Source organism: Dendropsophus ebraccatus, chromosome 8 (genome assembly GCF_027789765.1).
Source record: "Dendropsophus ebraccatus isolate aDenEbr1 chromosome 8, aDenEbr1.pat, whole genome shotgun sequence".
In the NCBI taxonomy this organism is placed as follows: domain Eukaryota; kingdom Metazoa; phylum Chordata; class Amphibia; order Anura; family Hylidae; genus Dendropsophus; species Dendropsophus ebraccatus.
Genome location: NC_091461.1, coordinates 3,285,590 through 3,307,048, shown reverse-complemented (window position 1 = coordinate 3,307,048; position 21,459 = coordinate 3,285,590). Strand labels below are relative to the sequence as shown.

The 21,459-nt window shown below is 49.2% G+C and overlaps 1 protein-coding gene and 1 pseudogene across 1 annotated transcript in view; both read right to left on the bottom strand.

Moving 5' to 3' along the window:
• The window catches only part of LOC138799061 (zinc finger protein 585A-like), a 178,240-nt pseudogene that overhangs the window by 74,010 nt on the left and 82,771 nt on the right, over window positions 1-21,459 (bottom strand).
• The window catches only part of LOC138798988 (zinc finger protein 271-like), a 69,064-nt gene continuing 57,874 nt past the window's right edge, over window positions 10,270-21,459 (bottom strand). Inside the window, exon 8 of the mRNA XM_069979644.1 lies at window positions 10,270-11,372. Coding sequence (XP_069835745.1) covers window positions 10,503-11,372 — 870 coding nt within the window. The 3' untranslated portion in view covers window positions 10,270-10,502. The remainder of the gene's footprint in view (window positions 11,373-21,459) is intronic.

The window sequence follows — 21,459 nt, the reverse complement described above, 5'->3', positions numbered from 1 at the left end:
CGTCAGACTCTCCGCCCAAACTGTGCACAGTTTTTTGGTTAGTTCTTGGACAGAAGAAAAGTGTGACTCTAGATTAGGTACCGCAGAAAACCTAGGATGAAAACCATAGTTACAATAGAAGGGGGTTTGTTGAGTGGAAGTGTTGACATGGTTGTTTAAAGCAAACTCTGCCATGGGTAAATATTCAGACCACGTGTGTTGATTATCAGATATAAAACATCTTAAATATTGTTCCAGGGACTGATTGGTACGTTCAGTTTGGCCATTGGTTTCAGGATGAAATGCAGATGAAAATGACAGAGATATGTTGAGCAGTTCACAGAAGGCCCTCCAAAACCTGGACACAAACTGTACCCCTCGGTCCGAGACAATGTTGGTAGGTATCCTGTGCAACCAGAGGATGTGACGAGTAAACAGTTTGGCCAGGGTTTTGGCAGTAGGCAACTTTTTTGAAGCAATAAAATGACACATTTTACTGAATCCATCTACAACCACCCAGATGACTGTCTTACCCTGTGAGGGGGGAAGATCGGTTATGAAGTCCATCGATAGATGGGACCAGGGGCGAGTCGGCAATGGCAGAGGCTCGAGCAGACCTTTAGGCAGGGATCTCTGGGTTTTTGCTCGGGCACATACGTCACAGGATTTAACGTATTCCCGTACATCCCTCTGCCACGAAGGCCACCAGCAAGAACGAGACAAGAGATAACCAGTCCTGGGTGACCAGCCAGTGTAGACGCATGTATCTCCTTTAATATTGGTAATCTAAGGTATACAGGGACGAACAGTTTATCAGAAGGTAGATCAGCAGGCGCATCATTTTGAGATCTCAAAATTTCCTCTTTAAGATTAACAGACACACTGGCAACCACAATACCTGGAGATAGGATGTTTTCGGGTTTCTTCTCAGCAGGGCCGGCTCCAGGTTTTTGTGGGCCCTTGGGCGAGAGAGCCTCAGCGGGCCCCTTTGTATAGCACACCTCGGGGCACACCTACCAAATAAAGTTTGACAAAATATCGAAAAAAAGCGTAATCCAGTAGCTCACAGGTGACGTCTTCTTTGATCTGAGGCGATCGCTCTCCGTTTCCTCTCCATCTGGCCCAGACCTCCATGATGATTTCTTCCAGCTACAATTCATCTCTTCGGGACCTGTCAGACAAACATGTTAGACTCCGCACTTTTCCAGCAACTTCCTTCCCTTTTTCCCACCCATAGGCTCCCATACAGTAGTAACTTCACTGTTTGGTGTCATGTGCAGTAAAGTAAGGAGGTTTGTAGGTCCCGTCCTGTGCTCCCCATATAGTAATAATGCCCTCTGTCCCCATAGTAATGCCCCCTGCTCTGTCCCCATAGTAATGCCCCCTGCTCTGTCTCCATAGTAATGCCCCCTGCTCTGCCCCATAGTAATGTTCCCTGCTCTGCCCCATAGTAATGCCCCCTGCTCTGTCTCCATAGTAATGCCCCCTGCTCTGTCCCCATAGTAATGCCCCCTGCTCTGTCTCCATAGTAATGCCCCCTGCTCTGCCCCATAGTAATGTTCCCTGCTCTGCCCCATAGAAATGCCCCCTGCTCTCCCTTAGCACAAGAAAATAAAAAAATAAAACATACTCACTAATCCGGGGGACGGGTCCTCTTCTCCCTTGTGTGCGCCTTGTGGATCCACCAGCAGGTGTGATGACGTCATCGCTCTGCGCCTGTTGGTGAGAGCGCATCCATGCTAGAATGGACTAGAATGGAGGTGCTAGAAGGAGGTCGTCCCCCTGGAGTCTGTGTTCTGGCTTCTTCACCATAGAGCAGGCTAGAATGGAGTTACAATAAGAGACATTACATGAGGTATACCAGGGGGAACTACAACTCCCAGCGTGTCCAGCCTGTTATTATGGGATATCAGAGGACATTACAGGAGGAGATATAATAGTACTACAACTCCCAGTGTGTCCAGCCTGTTATTATGGGAGATCAGAGGCCATTACAGGAGGAGATATGATGAGAACTACAACTCCCAGCATGGACAGCCTGTTATTATGGGAGATCAGAGGACATTACAGAAGGAGATATAAGAGGACTACAACTCCCAGCATGGACAGCCTGTTATTATGGGATATCAGAGGACATTACAGGAGGAGATATAAGAGGACTACAACTCCCAGTGTGTCCAGCCTGTTATTATGGGAGATCAGAGGCCATTACAGGAGGAGATATGATGAGAACTACAACTCCCAGCATGGACAGCCTGTTATTATGGGAGATCAGAGGACATTACAGAAGGAGATAAGAGGACTACAACTCCCAGCATGGACAGTCTGTTATTATGGGAGATCAGAGGCCATTACAGGAGGAGATATGAGGAGAACTACAACTCCCAGCATGGACAGCCTGTTATTATGGGAGATCAGAGGCCATTACAGGAGGAGATATGAGGAGAACTACAACTCCCAGCATGGACAGCCTGTTATTATGGGAGATCAGAGGCCATTACAGGAGGAGATATGAGAACTACAACTCCCAGCATGGACAGCCTGTTATTATGGGAGATCAGAGGCCATTACAGGAGGAGATATGAGAACTACAACTCCCAGCATGGACAGCCTGTTATTATGGGAGATCAGAGGCCATTACAGGAGGAGATATGAGGAGAACTACAACTCCCAGCATGGACAGCCTGTTATTATGGGAGATCAGAGGCCATTACAGGAGGAGAAATGAGGAGAACTACAACTCCCAGCATGGACAGCCTGTTATTATGGGAGATCAGAGGACATTACAGAAGGAGATAAGAGGACTACAACTCCCAGCATGGACAGTCTGTTATTATGGGAGATCAGAGGCCATTACAGGAGGAGATATGAGGAGAACTACAACTCCCAGCATGGACAGCCTGTTATTATGGGAGATCAGAGGCCATTACAGGAGGAGATATGAGAACTACAACTCCCAGCATGGACAGCCTGTTATTATGGGAGATCAGAGGCCATTACAGGAGGAGATATGAGGAGAACTACAACTCCCAGCATGGACAGCCTGTTATTATGGGAGATCAGAGGCCATTACAGAAGGAGATATAATAGAAGGACTAAAACTCACAGCATACCAGAGGGAAGGTATTAGTGAGCCCCGCCTACTCATGTCACATGACAATGATCACAGGTCCTTCATCCATATACAGCCTCTCCCGTTTTCAGCCCCGCCCCCTTATGACGTCACCACAGGTCCTTCATCCATATGCAGCCTCTCCCGTTCTCAGTCCCGCCCCCTTATGACGTCACCACAGGTCCTTCCCCAGTGCAGCAAACACGGCAGGTCCTTCCCCAGCCCCTGCAGCCTTCCCCGGACTTGGTGTCGGCAGCACCCGCTCCCACGGGGGTCGGTGATGCGGCGGGCGTCTGTCTCACTGCTTGGGCAAGTGTCGGGGGCCCCTTGGGCGGCCGTGGGCCCTGGCACTTGCCCGAGTATGCCAGGTGCTGACGCCGGCCCTGCTTCTCAGGCACATAACAAACACCAAAGCTTCGAGATAAGGCATCCGCCTTGACATTTTTTGACCCAGGACGATATGTGACGATAAAATTAAAACGGGCAAAGAATAAAGCCCAGCGGGCTTGACGTGGGTTTAACCTCTTTGCCTTATCTAGGTATAGCAGGTTTTTATGGTCAGTTAAAACAGTTACTTGATGTTTTGCCCCCTCCAGGAAATGTCTCCACTCCTCAAAGGCCCACTTGATGGCCAACAGCTCCCGGTTACCAATATTGTAGTTAATTTCAGAGGTGGAGAATTTCCTGGAAAAGTACGCATCTGGTCTCAGATTAGTAAACGGCTCTCTCCCCTGAGACAATACTGCTCTGACCCTTTCAGGCACATCCACTTCTACCACAAATGGCAGACCTAGGTCAGGATGGACCAATACGGGAGCGGATGAAAAACTCTTTTTTCAGTTTAGTAAAGGCTTGTTCCGCCTCAGGAGACCAGGAGGTTGGATCTGCTCCCTTTTTTGTCAGCTCTGTGAGAGGTTTTACCACTTGTGAGAAGTTTCGGATAAACTTTCTATAAAAGTTTGCAAACCCCAAAAACCTTTGGACCTCTTTCAAGGTGGTGGGTCGCGCCCACTCCAGAACCGCTGACACTTTTTTAGGGTCCATTTGTACAGACTCTGGCGTTAAAATGTACCCTAAAAATGAAACCTCCTTGACACCAAACAGGCACTTAGACAACTTGGCACACAGAGGGTTTTTTCCGAAGCCTAGATAACACCTCATGGACATGTTTAACATGAGATTCCCAGTCGGGGGAATAAATGAGAATGTCATCCAGGTAAATGACTACATATTGGTCAAACAAATCTCGAAATAGGTAATTGACGAACCTTTGAAAGACAGCAGGGGCATTACTCAACCCGAAGGGCATCACAAGATATTCAAAATGCCCTTCGGGAGTGTTAAATGCCATCTTCCATTCATCACCTTCCCTGATCCGGATCAAATTGTAGGCACCCTGTAAGTCTATTTTGGAAAACCAACGAGCGCCTACCACCTGGTTCAGAAGATCGGGGATCAAGGGAAGGGGGTGTTGGTCCTTTATGGTGATTTTATTTAGCTCCCTGTAGTCAATACAGGGACGCAAACCACCGTCTTTCTTCACTACGAAGAAGAAGCCAGCACCCATGGGTGACACCGAGGGCCGAATGTGACCCTTCCTCAGACTGTCCTGACAAGTTAAAAATACGGCCTTTAGGGAACCTTTTGGCCCCTGAAACGAGATCGATGGCACAGTCATATGGACGGTGGGGAGGCAAGGCGTCGGCAATGGCCTCATCAAACACATCAGAGAAATCAGAGATAAATTCTGGAACGTGATGATCATTCACAGTACAGACAACAGATGAACAACATGAAACAGATGAGAAGCACTGGAGCTACCCCACTTAACTAGCTGCAGTCCTCCAGTCAAATACCGGGTTATGTTGACGTAGCCATGGTAATCCTAGTATGATATCAGCGGCTAGCTTATCTAAAACAAAGAAATTTCTTCACGGTGAAGACACCCGAGCTGCATGGAAATCTCAGGAGTACGAAATTTAACTGATCCATCCCTTAGAGGGGCAGAATCCACACCCGCCACCGTGAAGGGACAGCATAGTGGAACCAAGTCCAGACCTAGCGACTCTGCTACAGAGGTACAAATGAAGCTCAGGGCGGCACCTGAGTCAATCATAGCAGAGCATGAAAGAACAACATCCTTAGACATTAAAGTCACAGGCAGAAGAAATTTATCAAATTTTTTGGGGAGGTACCTGTGTGCTCGAGTGACCCTCCGGACCATCACTCAAGCACTGGAGTTTCCTGACTTCTGTGGAGGCTTGGACGGGCAGTTCTTCAAGTAGTGACCCGGTTTCCCACAGTATAAAAAAAGAGAGTGCTCCAGGCGATATCTCCTTCGGGCCGAGGCAGATCCCAAGACCATAGGCTCGTCAGAGGTCATGGGAGGAGGAGATGTCTCCGTCACTTTGGGAAAGGGTTTGGGAAGCTGGCTGGACCTTGACTGTATGTTGGTCACCCCCATATTTTCTTGTTTCCTCTCCCTTAGTCTCCGGTCAATGGTTATGGCTAGCGTCATGTAAGCACTAAGGGAGTCAGGGGTGGGGTGACTAACCATGACATCTTTTATGGGGTCAGAGAGACCCTGTCGAAACAAGGTCTTCAAGGGAGAATCCTGCCATCCAGTCAGGGTGCACCACTGGCGGAATTCGGAGCAGTATTCTTCCGCGGTGCGACGTCCCTGCTGGATGGTCAAAAGATGGGATTCTGCCGCTGCGACCCGGTTTGGTATGGCTAGCGTCATGTAAGCACTAAGGGAGTCAGGGGTGGGGTGACTAACCATGACATCTTTTATGGGGTCAGAGAGACCCTGTCGAAACAAGGTCTTCAAGGGAGAATCCTGCCATCCAGTCAGGGTGCACCACTGGCGGAATTCGGAGCAGTATTCTTCCGCGGTGCGACGTCCCTGCTGGATGGTCAAAAGATGGGATTCTGCCGCTGCGACCCGGTTTGGATCATCATATATCTGTCCCAGGGAGGAAAAGAATGTTTCCACAGAATTCAACTCCGGAGCCGCAGGAGCAAGGGCCAAGGCCCAATCCAGGGGCGGACCTTGAAGGAGGGAAATGACCAGAGCAACCCTTTCGGCGTCCAAGACGAAAGGGTTAAAACGGAAATACAGATAGCATGACTCCCTAAAAGTCCGAAATTTGTCTGTATTTCCATCAAACCAGTAAGGTTGTACTACCTGAACCGGTGCTGTCACAGGGGTCTGTGTCACAGGAGACGTAGACGTAGCCTGAGACAGATTGTCCACCCGGCTGGACAACTGAGCCACTAAACCGGTAACGCCCTTGAGCTGGGTGGTCAACTCATCAAGGCGGTCGGCGACCCTAGTATCAGTACTCATCCTGAAACGCCGGGAGTGACTTAGGTTAGGGCCTGCGATAATGTCAGGTAGGGGGTCTGGGAAAACAAGACAAGTGCAGCCCTAGAACTGGCACCCACCCCAGCTGGCCCTACCTACTTGCCACAACAGCCCTAAATAGCTGCAGACAACTGGGCGGCGTTCCCTAACCTGGCAAAGTGAATACACAAAAAACAGAGACAAGACTAAGAAACAAGCAAGGGAAAGTCAGAGGTCCGAGTCGGTAACAGCCGGTCAGTATAGGTACAAAATCGTGATCCAAAGAATAGTCAAGGTCCAAGCCAAAAGGTCAGGTATCAGAAGTACAAAGTAAGAGTAATGCTAGGTCAAGATACACAGGAGGAACCAGGTTCTATCGCAGGCAAGACCACAGGGCTGATACTTATGGAGCCTGGAGTCTCATCTTCCTCTCCAGCCGTCTCCCCCCTGTGCCAGTCACTGCACTGGTTACCCATTAAATACAGAACACAGTTCAAACTCCTCACCTATAAAGTTCTCCACAACTCTGCCCTCCATACATCTCCACAACTCTGCCCTCCTCCATACATCTCCTCCCTCATCTCCACAACTCTGTCCCTCCATACATCTCCTCCCTCATCTCCACAACTCTGCCCCTCCATACATCTCCTCAACTCTGTCCCTCCATACATCTCCACAACTCTGCCCTCCATAAATCTCCACAACTCTGCCCTCCATACATCTCCTAATCTCCACAACTCTGCCCTCCATACATCTCCTCATCTCCACAACTCTGCCCTCCATACATCTCCTCCCTCATCTCCACAACTCTGCCCTCCATACATCTCCTCATCTCCACAACTCTGCCCTCCATACATCTCCTCATCTCCACAACTCTGCCCTCCATACATCTCCTCATCTCCACAACTCTGCCCCTCCATACATCTCCTCATCTCCACAACTCTGCCCCTCCATACATCTCCATAACTCTGCCCCTCCATACATCTCCTCCCTCATCTCCATAACTCTGCCCCTCCATACATCTCCTCAACTCTGCCCCCATACATCTCCTCCCTCATCTCCACAACTCTGCCCTCCCCATACATCTCCTCCCTCATCTCCACAACTCTGCCCTCCATACATCTCCTCCCTCATCTCCACAACTCTGCCCTCCATACATCTCCTCCCTCATCTCCACAACTCTGCCCCTCCATACATCTCCTCCCTCATCTCCACAACTCTGCCCTCCATACATCTCCTCCCTCATCTCCACAACTCTGCCCTCCATACATCTCCTCCCTCATCTCCACAACTCTGTCCCTCCATACATCTCCTCCCTCATCTCCACAACTCTGCCCCTCCATACATCTCCTCAACTCTGTCCCTCCATACATCTCCACAACTCTGCCCTCCATAAATCTCCACAACTCTGCCCTCCATACATCTCCTAATCTCCACAACTCTGCCCTCCATACATCTCCTCATCTCCACAACTCTGCCCTCCATACATCTCCTCCCTCATCTCCACAACTCTGCCCTCCATACATCTCCTCATCTCCACAACTCTGCCCTCCATACATCTCCTCATCTCCACAACTCTGCCCTCCATACATCTCCTCATCTCCACAACTCTGCCCCTCCATACATCTCCTCATCTCCACAACTCTGCCCCTCCATACATCTCCATAACTCTGCCCCTCCATACATCTCCTCCCTCATCTCCATAACTCTGCCCCTCCATACATCTCCTCAACTCTGCCCCCATACATCTCCTCCCTCATCTCCACAACTCTGCCCTCCCCATACATCTCCTCCCTCATCTCCACAACTCTGCCCTCCATACATCTCCTCCCTCATCTCCACAACTCTGCCCTCCATACATCTCCTCCCTCATCTCCACAACTCTGCCCCTCCATACATCTCCTCCCTCATCTCCACAACTCTGCCCTCCATACATCTCCTCCCTCATCTCCACAACTCTGCCCTCCATACATCTCCTCCCTCATCTCCACAACTCTGCCCTCCATACATCTCCTCCCTCATCTCCACAACTCTGCCCTCCCCATACATCTCCTCCCTCATCTCCACAACTCTGCCCTCCATACATCTCCTCCCTCATCTCCACAACTCTGCCCTCCATACATCTCCTCATCTCCACAACTCTGCCCTCCATACATCTCCTCATCTCCACAACTCTGCCCCTCCATACATCTCCTCATCTCCACAACTCTGCCCCTCCATACATCTCCTCATCTCCACAACTCTGCCCTCCATACATCTCCATAACTCTGCCCCTCCATACATCTCCTCCCTCATCTCCATAACTCTGCCCCTCCATACATCTCCTCAACTCTGCCCCCATACATCTCCTCCCTCATCTCCACAACTCTGCCCTCCCCATACATCTCCTCCCTCATCTCCACAACTCTGCCCTCCATACATCTCCTCCCTCATCTCCACAACTCTGCCCTCCATACATCTCCTCCCTCATCTCCACAACTCTGCCCCTCCATACATCTCCTCCCTCATCTCCACAACTCTGCCCTCCATACATCTCCTCCCTCATCTCCACAACTCTGCCCTCCATACATCTCCTCCCTCATCTCCACAACTCTGCCCTCCATACATCTCCTCCCTCATCTCCACAACTCTGCCCTCCCCATACATCTCCTCCCTCATCTCCACAACTCTGCCCTCCATACATCTCCTCCCTCATCTCCACAACTCTGCCCTCCATACATCTCCTCCCTCATCTCCACAACTCTGCCTCCATACATCTCCTCATCTCCACAACTCTGCCATCCATACATCTCCTCCCTCATCTCCACAACTCTGCCCTCCATACATCTCCTCATCTCCACAACTCTGCCCCTCCATACATCTCCTCCCTCATCTCCACAACTCTGCCCTCCATACATCTCCTCCCTCATCTCCACAACTCTGCCCTCCATACATCTCCTCCCTCATCTCCACAACTCTGCCCTCCATACATCTCCTCCCTCATCTCCACAACTCTGCCCTCCATACATCTCCTCATCTCCACAACTCTGCCCTCCATACATCTCCTCCCTCATCTCCACAACTCTGCCCTCCATACATCTCCTCCCTCATCTCCACAACTCTGCCCTCCATACATCTCCTCATCTCCACAACTCTGCCCCTCTATACATCTCCTCCCTCATCTCCACAACTCTGCCCTCCATCCACCTCCTCCCTCATCTCCACAACTCTGCCCCCCATACATCTCCTCCCTCATCTCCACCTACCATCCTCCCCGTGCTCTGTATGCTGCTAATGACCTCACACTAACCTCTTCCATAATCAGAACCTCCCACTCCGGCCTCCAGGACTTCTCTTGTGCTGCACCAGTTCTCTGGACACTTTACCCAAAGACCTCAGACTTCTCTCCAACTCCAACAGTTTCAAGCGTCCCCTATAGACTCATCTCTTCAGGCTTATAACATTCCCTAATCTCGTCTCCCTCTCTGCTTTCCCTTCTCCATCCTCTCTATGACCTCCTTGGGGCCATCTACTTTCTACCTTAACTCAGAAACACTGTGACTGACGGCTGCTATTTGCTTTGAACCTTTTGTATCTACTTTGATAAGTGGGATGGCACCTTAAATACAGATATTAAAGAATTGCTGGAAACTGAAACAGCGATTCTCCCCTGATGAAGCTTGTTAGATACTTTCTCCCCTGATGAAGCTTGTTGGATACTTCTATTACAATACTAACTCTGTATTGGTCTGAGTATTCGGCATACATTATATCATTATGACAAGGATGTAGTGAAACTAATTTTCCCATTTTAGGTCCAGAACACGAGCCGGTATGGTAAGCTTTAGGTGTTTTACAGAGCTGAGGCATAGAATATCATACACGTTTGGTATTGTCAGGACGGTGACTATTGGTATATATAATAATAACCTGTATATGACATAAAAACAATTATAAAGAAAATGATTATAAATTAACATAAAGTGAGAGCTCTAAAAACCATCACTGCTGCTGTACATAGAAAACAACGCTGTTAGTCCTCCAGGATCATAGAGAAGCTCTCCTCTGCTCGTCTCCTCTCCGATCTCAGAACGTCACAAAAGTATCAGAAGTCTCCTGTGGCCGAAGCGAAGACGTCATGAACTGGAGAGACTTGTGTTCTGTAAGAGCTCGGGGGGCGGCCGCCACTTCCTGATGGCTTCTCTCATGTTTAACCAGAACAGACTTCCGGCCAAAACTTTTTCCACATATCAGGCACAGAAACGGCCTCTCCCCCGTGTGAATTCTCTGATGTTTAACGAGACAGGATTTCCTCGCAAAGTGTCTGGAACATTCTGAACAGGAGAACGGCTTCTCCCCCGTGTGACTTCTGTGATGTTTGACGAGATCTGAATTCTGAGTGAAAGATTTCCCACACTCAGGACACAAAAATGGCTTCTCCCCTGTGTGGACTCTCTGATGTTTGTTAAGATCCGATCTCATGGTAAAACGTTTCCCACATTCTGAACATGAGAAGGGCTTTTCTCCTGTGTGGATTTTTTGATGTTTAATTTGATCTGATTTCTGAGAAAAGCATTTCCCACATTCCACACATGAAAACGGCCTCTCCCCTGTGTGACTTCTGTGATGTTTGACAAGTTCTGATTTCTGGGTGAAAGATTTTCCACAATCAGCACATGAAAATGGCTTCTCCCCTGTGTGAATTCTGTGATGTTCTACTAGAGTTGATTTTTTGGTAAAACATTTCCCACATTCAGTACATGAAAACAGCTTCTCACCTTTGTGAATTTTCTTATGTTGAATTAGATTTGAACTCTTGTTGAAACATTTCCCACATTCTAAACATGAATATGGCTTTTCTCCTGTGTGAGTTCTTTGGTGTTGTACTAAAGTCGATTTATTGATAAAACATTTTCCACATTCCATACATGAAAATGGGCTCTCCCCTGTATGAACCTTGTAATGCCCATCTAGAATAAATTTCTGAACAAAGCATTTCCCACATTCAGAACATGAAAATGGCTTCTCTCCTGTGGGAATTCTCTGGTGTTCCAATACGCGTGCTTTCTTTTTTAAATCCTCTCTTTTAAGGTTTGTGGATGCATAGAGGGTCTGTCCCGCGTCTTTGTTGTCACCATCTGGAGAAAAAGTAGAACTGATTTATTTTTTTATATTTCTCATTGCTAATATGCAATCGGAAACAGAGACCCCCACCACCACCCGCAATCATTTGCGCTGTCAAATTGAAAAAGGAATTTGTTTTCATTTCAGGGAGTTTCGTGTTTACGCCGCTCGCCCTGGGGTAACACTGACTTGTTATATATGTTCCTCAATTATATATGATATATAACATGTATAACTTTCATTGTATCTGATGGCCTGTAAAAAATTCAAACCATTGTTAACAAATATATGTTCCTTAACCCCTTCAAGACCAAGCCTATTTGCACCTAAAAGACCAGGCTCATTTTTCAAAATCTGACCTGTCTCACTTTATGCTCTTATGGCTCAGTGATGCTTTAACGTATGCTAGCTATTCTGAGATAGTTTTTTCGTCACATATGGCACTTTATGTTAGTGGCAAAATTTGGTCACTACTTTGTGTGTTTTTTGTGAAAAACATCAAAATATCATGAAAAATTAAAAAAAATAGCATTTTATGAACTTTAAAATTCTCTGCTTCTAAAAAAAGAAAGTCGTATCACATAAATTAGTTACTAAGTCACATTACCGATATGTCCTCTTTATTCTGGCTTCATTTCATAAACATATTTTACTTTTTTAGGGTGTTACGGGGCTTAGAAATTTATCAGCAAAATACCACATTTTCGTGAAAGTTTCCAAAACTGATTTTTTTAGGGACCAGTTCTTTTTTTAAGTTGGTTTAGGAGGTTTGTATACTGGAAACCCCCATAAGTGACTCCATTTTGGAAACTAAACACTTTAAAGAATTAATCTAGGTGTATAATGAGCATTTTAACCCTACAGGGGCTGGAGGAAAGTATTCACCATTAGGCCGTAAAAAAAATGAAAAATTAAAATTTTCCAATAATATATATGTTTAGATTAAAGTTTCTCATTTTCAAAAGGAACATGAGAGAAAAAGTACCCCAAAATTTGTAACGCAGGTTCTCCTGAGTACTACGGTACCCCATATGTGGGCATTAACCACTGTATGGGCACACAGCCGGGCTCAGAAGGGAAGGAGCGCCAATTAGCTTTTTCAATGCAGAGTTTGCTGAAGAAGTTTCTGAGCGCCAGGTGCGTTTGCAGTGCCCCTGTAGTGCCAGCGGAGTAAAATCTCGCCATAAGTCACCCCATTTTGGAAAGAGCACCCCTCAAAGAATTCATTTTGGGGTGTGGTGAGCATTTTGACCCCACAGGTATTAGAGCAAAGTATTCAAAAGTAGACAGTAAAAATTAATTTTTCCAATAATATGTTCTTTTAGTTTGAAATTTCTAAATTTCACAAGGAACAGGAGAAAAAATGTCCCCCAAAATCTGTAACACAGGTTCTCCTGAGTACAACGGTACCCCATATGTGGGCATAAACCACTGTATGGGCACACAGCAGGGCTCAGAAGGGAAGGAGCGCCAATTTGCTGGAGCAAAACCGCAGCTAGTTATAGTTATTAGAATAGCGCAGTTACTAAAATAAAATTAAAAAATTAGATTACAGGCAATGTGGGGTGGTTACGGACAGTCTGGGGTGGTTACGGGTAATCTGGAGGTGGTTACGGGCAGTCTGAGGTGGTTCCGGGTAATCTGGAGATGGCTTACGGGTAATCTGGAGGTGGTTACGGGCAACCTGGGGTGGTTACGGGTAATCTGGGTAGATACGGTCAACATGGGGTGGTCACGGGCAACCTGCTGTGGTTACGGCAACCTGGGGTGGTTATGGGCAACCTGGGGTGGATACGGACAACCTGCTGTGGTTAAAGACAATCTAGGGTGGTTACAGGCAACCTGCTGTGGTTACGGGCAACGTGGGGTGGTTATAGACAATCTGGGGTGGTTACAGACAATCTGGGGTGGTTACGGACAATCTGGGGTGGTTATAGACAATCTGGGGTGGTTATGGACAATCTGGGGTGGTTATAGACAATCTGGGGTGGTTACGGATAAACTGAAGTGCTTATAGTTAATCTGAGGTGGGTACCTGTAATCTGGCGTGGTTACGGGCAATCTGGAGGGGGTCATTGGCAATTTGGGGTGGTTAGAGGCAAAGTGCAGTGGTCAGAGGCAAGGCGCGGTGGTCAGAGGCAAGGTGCGGTGGTCAGTGGCAAGGTGCGGTGGTCAGAGGCAAGGTGCGGTGGTCAGAGGCAAGGTGCAGTGGTCAGAGGCAAGGCGCGGTGGTCAGTGGCAAGGTGTGGTGGTCAGCGGCGATGTGCGGTGGTCAGAGGCGACGTGCGGTGGTCAGAGGCGACGTGCGGTGGTCAGAGGCAAGGCGCGGTGGTCAGAGGCAAGGTGCGGTGGTCAGAGGCAAGGTGCAGTGGTCAGAGGCAAGGCGCGGTGGTCAGTGGCAAGGTTTGGTGGTCAGCGGCGATGTGCGGTGGTCAGAGGCGACGTGCGGTGGTCAGAGGCAAAATGCCACATTTTCTCCATGCTTAACATTGCACAGATGCCTTACCGATCCAGCCCATGTGTCGTGCTGACACAGCTGATGCATGGGAGACAATCAGCCTGGAGCATTCCTAATGATGAGGAGGGTGGGGAGGAGGGACAGAGAGGCTGTGCCAACCTAATGCATACACAATCCAAGCCCTGGCCGCTTGGCACGGGACTGCCAGTTTAAAAGTTGTTTTTTAGGACAATAACTGCATCACCTGCCGATCGGACCGCAGGACAGATCTTGGATTAGAAGCAGAAGGTACAAGTGGCTTTGGGGGGTCAGATTGTGGGTACATAGTCGCTTTAACGGTGCCATGGAAGTTAAAGGTGGGTACACTAATAGACAAAGATGGGAGATGGACCTGGGTCCTATTACAGATGTGGCAAAATGTATTAGAAAGTGGTGGGAAAATATCATTGAACAGGAGCCACCAAACTATTCAATTACAAATTCTGAATAGATTGCACCCCCCCCCCCCCCCCCAAAGGTGACGGCCAAGACGAGACGTGATCGGTCAGACTTCTGCCCAAGATGTGAAGAACAAGGAGCAGATTACGTTCACATGCCTTGGAGGTGGTGGAATATATGGGGAAGGGAAAGCCCTTGTACTACCGTATAATGACTCTCATCTTGGGCTGTACTGCACAGAATGAAACCAATGTCCAATTAATAGCAAAGCTGAATTTCTTAGCTAGATTGATGATCCTCCGGAATTGGAGAAATCAGAAACCACATAGTAGGGGTCAGTGGCTAAATGCGGCAGCGAGGGGTCAGGCCTGCCAGGAAATGTACTTCCTGAATTGACATAGAAGATCAGAAAACTTGGGCCCCTTGGGTAAATTTAGAATTCACTACTAATTAAGGACATAAATATATATATATATATTTTATATTATATTTTTGGGTCCCCCTCACGTGGCGGAGGCAGGATGGGATTGGGAGGGTGGGATGGGCGGAAAGGTATGAGGGGATTAAGGTGAAAATAACGTGTATTTTAATGTAATTGTATTTGTGTATGATTTATATGTTTTGAAGCATAAAATTAAAAAAAGAATAAAAAAAAAAAATGTTTCTCATAAAAAATTTCAGGACAATTTGTATAAGACGAGAAACAGAACCGACATTACACTGAGTTTATGTACAGTTTATTACACTGAGAATGTATGTGTGTAAATATATACTCGTCCTGGCGCTATACAATGAGCAGATGTCTCCAGGACGTCAAACGTTTTCCAACCATACAAGTGAGAACTGCTTTAGGCTGCGTTCACACGTGTAACGAGTCGGCAGCGGATTTCACGCTCTGATACTTCTTCCCATTAGAGTCTATAGCCCTGCATCCTGCATGGATTTTATTTCTGCTGTGGGACTGTAGCTAATTCTATGCCGGGCAGGTTACACTAATAGACTCGATACTTACTGGCTCCCGTTCCTCCGTCTTCCGCTCCGGGCCCTGACTCGCTGCCAGCTCTCTCAGCCAATCAGTGGCTGCGGTGGGACAGTGCAGTGATTGGCTGACCAGGCTGTCAGTGAGCCGGGACCCGGAGCAGCAGACAGGAGTGCGCCAGAGGGAGCCGGTAAGTATTGCGTCTATTAGTGTAACCTGCCCGGCATAGAATTACCTACAGTACCACAGCGGAAATTAAATCCACGCAGGATGCAGGGCTACAGACTAATGGGAACAAGTATCAGAGCGTGAAATCCGCTGCTGACTTGTTACGTGTGAACATGACCTTAGAGTCCAAACGTCCTGCAGTATGGGAGCTGGGCTGATGCCAGGAGGACTATAAGCAGGGAGCCAGTGTTTGGTCCTCAGGCAGTCTGATCTGTTCTGTGGGAAATCCCTTGCCGGCTGTCACCACAAAAATTATTTTATCCAATCTTGGATCAGAGGATAAAGCAATATAAGGCCATGTTCACACAACGTAAGTTCCGTACTAATCACGGCTGTTGTTGCAACAGGCGTGATTGGTACAGAACCTATGTTGTGCAGCAGGCCGAGGGAATCCCGGAAGGAGTGTATAAACAGGGTATCACTCCAGCCGGGATCTCTCGCGGCATTGTAGAAAACTGACATGTCTGTTTTCTGCGGCTGATATTAATTGAAAAGTGGACAAAGAAAACCCTGTCAGTGCACACTATGGAGCGAGCGCCTCCGGCGGCGCCCGCATCAGAAATCAGTGGTGCTAGAGATCATCCGCCCAGTACTGGATGATCTTTTCTGAGACCAGTCTCATACTACGTGTGAACATAGCCTAAAAGTGTACAGGCCATGGAGGTAGCCAGAGAATACAATGTATTTGAGGAGGAACACGACTATCACCGAGCTCAGAGGGGGTCAGTATAAAGATGGTTCTAACATACTGGGAAATGATTTACTGAGCCCCATACAATAAGAAGAGTGGTTGCGGAGCTCAATGGCCGGGTGGAAGCAATGTCCCCATGACAACTCTGCTGGGCAAAGTGAACACAACAGGTGGGAAGGCTGAACCTCCGGCCTCAAAGGACGACCTAGTAAATGCAACCAAGAATAATCAACCAGGAGCAAGACCAGAAGGACTGGAAATGGATGCACCAGATCCCGCAAAACCCCTCGATGCTTCACCTCTCCGGAGTCCACAGGATTAGGAAGAAGCTTGACGTGATGTGAGAGAGAATCTCCTGTGATCCCCTCCGACCCAGAGAAATACTATAATTTATAGTGACTGCTGTACGGGAGGAGAGTCGGGGTCCTCCTGCTATTCCCTATTTCTCACCTGGGGTAATATCAGTAGGAACGTCCTCTTCTTTACACGGCCGATCACTCCACACATCCAGCTCTGCTTCTTCTTCCATAACAATGTCACCCTGATCAAACATGAAGCAAATCATTATAATCATTTCCTTCTACAGAAAAATAATGACACAAAATGACAACCCCGACCATGAGGTTCTCCTCCCCCACCAGCCCCGACCATGAGGTCCTCCTCCCCCACCAGCCCCGACCATGAGGTTCTCCTCCTCCCCCACCAGCCCCGACCATGAGGTTCTCCTCCTCCCCCACCAGCCCCGACCATGAGGTTCTCCTCCCCCACCAGCCACCTCCCCCACCAGCTACCTGCTCGTCCTGCAGAACAGTGTCATCTCCCCCTCCATCTCCCTGCTCCTCCTCAAGGACAGTGTCATCTCCCCCTACATCTACCTGCTCCTCCTGCAGAACAGTGTCATCTCCCCCTTCTCCATCTACCTGCTCCTCCTGCAGGACAGTGTCATCTCCTCCTCCATCTACCTGCTCCTCCTGCAGGACAGTGTCATCTTCCCCTCCATCTCCCTTCTCCTCCTCAAGGACAGTGTCATCTCCCCCTCCATCTCCCTTCTTCTCCTACAGGACAGTGTCATCTCCCCCTCCATCTACCTGCTCCTCCTGCAGGACAGTGTCATCTCCCCCTCCATCTACCTTCTCCTCCTACAGGACAGTGTAATCTTCCCCTCCATCTACCTGCTCCTCCTGCAGAACAGTGTCATATCCTCCCCCTGCATCTAAATGCTCCTCCTGCAGGACAGTGTCATCTCCCCCTCCATCTACCTGCTCCTCCTGCAGGACAGTGTCATCTCCCCCTCCTCCATCTACCTGCTCCTCCTGCAGGACAGTGTCATCTCCACCTCCATCTACCTGCTCCCCCTGCAGGACAGTGTCATCTCCCCCTCCATCTACCTGCTCCTCCTGCAGGACAGTGTCATCTCCCCCTCCATCTCCCTGCAGGACAGTGTCATCTCCCCCTCCATCTACCTGCTCCTCCTGCAGGACAGGGTCATCTCTCCCTCCATCTACCTGCTCCTCCTGCAGGACAGTTTCATCTCCCCCTCCATCTACCTGCTCCTCCTGCAGGACAGTGTCATCTCCCCCTCCATTTACCTGCTCCTCCTGCAGGACAGTGTCATCTCCCCCTCCATCTCCCTGCTCCTCCTGCAGGACAGCACCATCTCCCCCTCCATCTACCTGCTCCTCCTGCAGGACAGTGTCATCTCCCCCTCCATTTACCTGCTCCTCCTGCAGGACAGGGTCATCTCTCCCTCCATCTACCTGCTCCTCCTGCAGGACAGTGTCATCTCCTCCCCCTCTATCTACCTGCTCCTCCTGCAGGACAGTGTCATCTCCATCTCCCTGCTCCTCCTGCAGGACAGTGTCATCTCCACCTCCATCTCCCTGCTCCTCCTGCAGGACAGTGTCATCTCCCCCTCCATCTCCCTGCTCCTCCTGCAGGACAGCGTCATCTCCCGCTCCATCTACCTGCTCCTCCTGCAGGACAGTGTCATCTCCCCCTCCATCTACCTGCTCCTCCTGCAGGACAGTGTCATCTCCCCCTCCATCTACCTGCTCCTCCTGCAGGACAGTGTCCTCTCTCTCTCCATCTACCTGCTCCTCCTGCAGGACAGTGTCATCTCCCCCTCCATCTACCTGCTCCTCCTACAGGACAGTGTCATCTCCCCCTCCATCTACCTGCTCCTCCTGCAGGACAGTCTCATCTCCCCCTCCATCTCCCTGCTCCTCCTGCAGGACAGTGTCATCTCCCCCTCCATCTCCCTGCTCCTCCTGCAGGACAGTGTCATCTCCTCCTCCATCTCCCTGCTCCTCCTGCAGGACAGTGTCATCTCCCCCTCCATCTACCTGCTCCTCCTGCAGGACAGTGTCATCTCCTCCCGGACAGTCCTGGGGATCCAGAGGAGCGGGACATCTCTCTGGTGGGTTCCTCTTCCTGGATCCATCTGTAGGAGACACACACAGTGACTGAATACATTGTGTATATGTGATGAGCAGGTGATGGGGGGTCTAGGGGACCCCAATACTGCCCTCTCCTTTACCATCAATGAGAGTCTCCTCTTACCCGGTGATGTAAGGGGCCGGTGGTCCTCCATCATGGCCTCCTGGTACAGATCCTTGTGTCCTCCTACATACTCCCACTCCTCCATGGAGAAATAGACGGCCACATCCTGACACCTTATAGGAACCTGACACACACAATGATCCAGTCATCATCCAGACCCATCATCCCTTGTGTTCCTGGATGATGTCCCAGCATTCCCAGCAGCATTGCTCACCTCTCCAGTCAGCAGCTCCATCATCTTGTGGGTGAGTTCTAGGATCTTCTGCTCATTGTTCCTCTCAGGTATCAGTGAGGGAGGTGGAGGCTCCGTGATGGGGCCCCGGGCCCTGCTCCATCCTCCTGACCTGCTGCTGGGGGCCAAACACTCTCCACATGTCTTCTTCACTACTGTGTAATCCTGAGGATGGAGAGACCCTGATAAATATCACTATATACAGAGCCCCCACCTCTCCGCCCATGTCCTGTATTATTACTAGAGAGAAGAGGGAGGTCATGTGACCCATCCCCCAGAATCCCTCACCTCTCCGCTCATGTCCTGTATTATTACTAGAGAGAAGAGGGAGGTCATGTGACCCATCCCCCAGAATCCCCCACCTCTCCGCCCATGTCCTGTATTATTACTAGAGAGAAGAGGGAGGTCATGTGACCCATCCCCCTGAATCCCTCACCTCTCCGCTCATGTCCTGTATTATTACTAGAGAGAAGAGGGAGGTCATGTGACCCATCCCCCAGAATCCCTCACCTCTCCGCTCATGTCCTGTATTATTAGTAGAGAGAAGAGGGAGGTCATGTGACCCATCCCCCAGAATCCCTCACCTCTCCGCTCATGTCCTGTATTATTACTAGAGAGAAGAGGGAGGTCATGTGACCCATCCCCCAGAATCCCTCACCTCTCCGGTCAGCAGGTAGATGATCTCCAGGGTGAGGTGTAATATGGAGGTCTCTCTTCTTTCTTGCTCCATCCTTGGTGGATCCGGCAGGTAGAGGAGCAATCTCTTACACTGTAGGGAGCTGAATGGGAGGAAGGATCAGTAACCTCCTCATTCTGCAGAGGAGAGAAACTTCCAGACACTTTAATGTGGAGAATGAGAAATGAAGCAGAAAGTAAGATGTGGCTGCTGTAATCTGCAGCTTCCTGGCTGTATATACAGAGCGGTGACTATAGAAGAAGGAAGCTATGTATATAGTGAGGTGTAATGGAGCCGCCCATCCCCCAACCAGGACCTTATACATCACATTACATGGTAGATGCTATTTCCAAGTGAATCTATGTACCCTTGATGACATCACGGTCATGTGACTTGTGTGGGAGGAGCTTATGGTTTCCCGGCCTTTCTAGCAGTAGTGAGGAAGCAGCCGGTCAGGGTCAGTCAGGATTGTCTTGCTGCAGGGTCTGTCTGTTTCCCGGGCTTTCTGTGAGGCAGGAGACGACAGTAATGGCCGTGTGAGGAGTTTCTAGGCATTGGAATACATACTGGTGCTGGAAGGACCTGTGTGATGTCACCATAATGTGACCGGTCACATGGGAGGGGGAGGAGTCAGCTGGACTGGGCTCCGCACCGTACACTGTATACACACAGCTCCGCACTGTATACACATACGGCTCTGCACTGTACACTGTATACACACACAGCTCCACACCGTACACTGTATACACACGCCTATGCACCGTACACTGTATATACAAACGGCTCTGTACTGTACACGGTATATACACACAGCTCTGCACCGTACACTGTATATACACACGGCTCAGCAATGTACACTGTATATACACACGGCTCTGCACCGTACACTGTATATACACATGGCTCTACACTGTATATACACGGCTCTGCACTGTACACTGTATATACACACTGCTCAGCAATGTACACTGTATATACACATGGCTCTGCACTCTACACTGTATACACACACTGCTCTGCACTGGATAGTGATTTGCATTTACATTTTTTTGCTATTCAATGTGTCGGAATCCCCCTTTAATGTGTGGAGATGGTGTGGGCAGAGGCAGGAAGAGTGCTGGAGGGGCTGTGGGAGCTGCTGGTGCTGGTGGGGGTCTCTACTGGTGTCTGTGCCCCCGGGCCCATGTTCTCCATCTCCCCTTCTCCCAGCATCTGCAGCAGTTCAGTCACAGTCACCTAGATGACGACATTTCATGGACTCTCCATCATTCTCCTCTAGAGATGAACGAATAGTGAAGTATTCGATTAGATTGGATTTGATTCGAATAGCTCCCGATATTTGACTATTCGAACGAATATCGAATCCCATTATAGTCTATGGGAGAAAAATCCTTGGGACTTGGAAATCAAGATTTGACCACTAGGAGGTCACCAAGTGCCCAATGAAACCTCAGGAAATGATGCCAACACCTCTGGCTGCATATGGGACAGCAGGGGAAGCATGCCTGGGTACATATAGGACAGCAGGGGAAGCATGCCTGGGTGCATATGGGACAGCAGGGGAAGCATGCCTGGCTGCATATAGGACAGCAGGGGAGGCATGCCTGGGTACATATAGGACAGCAGGGGAAGCATGCCTGGGTACATATAGGACAGCA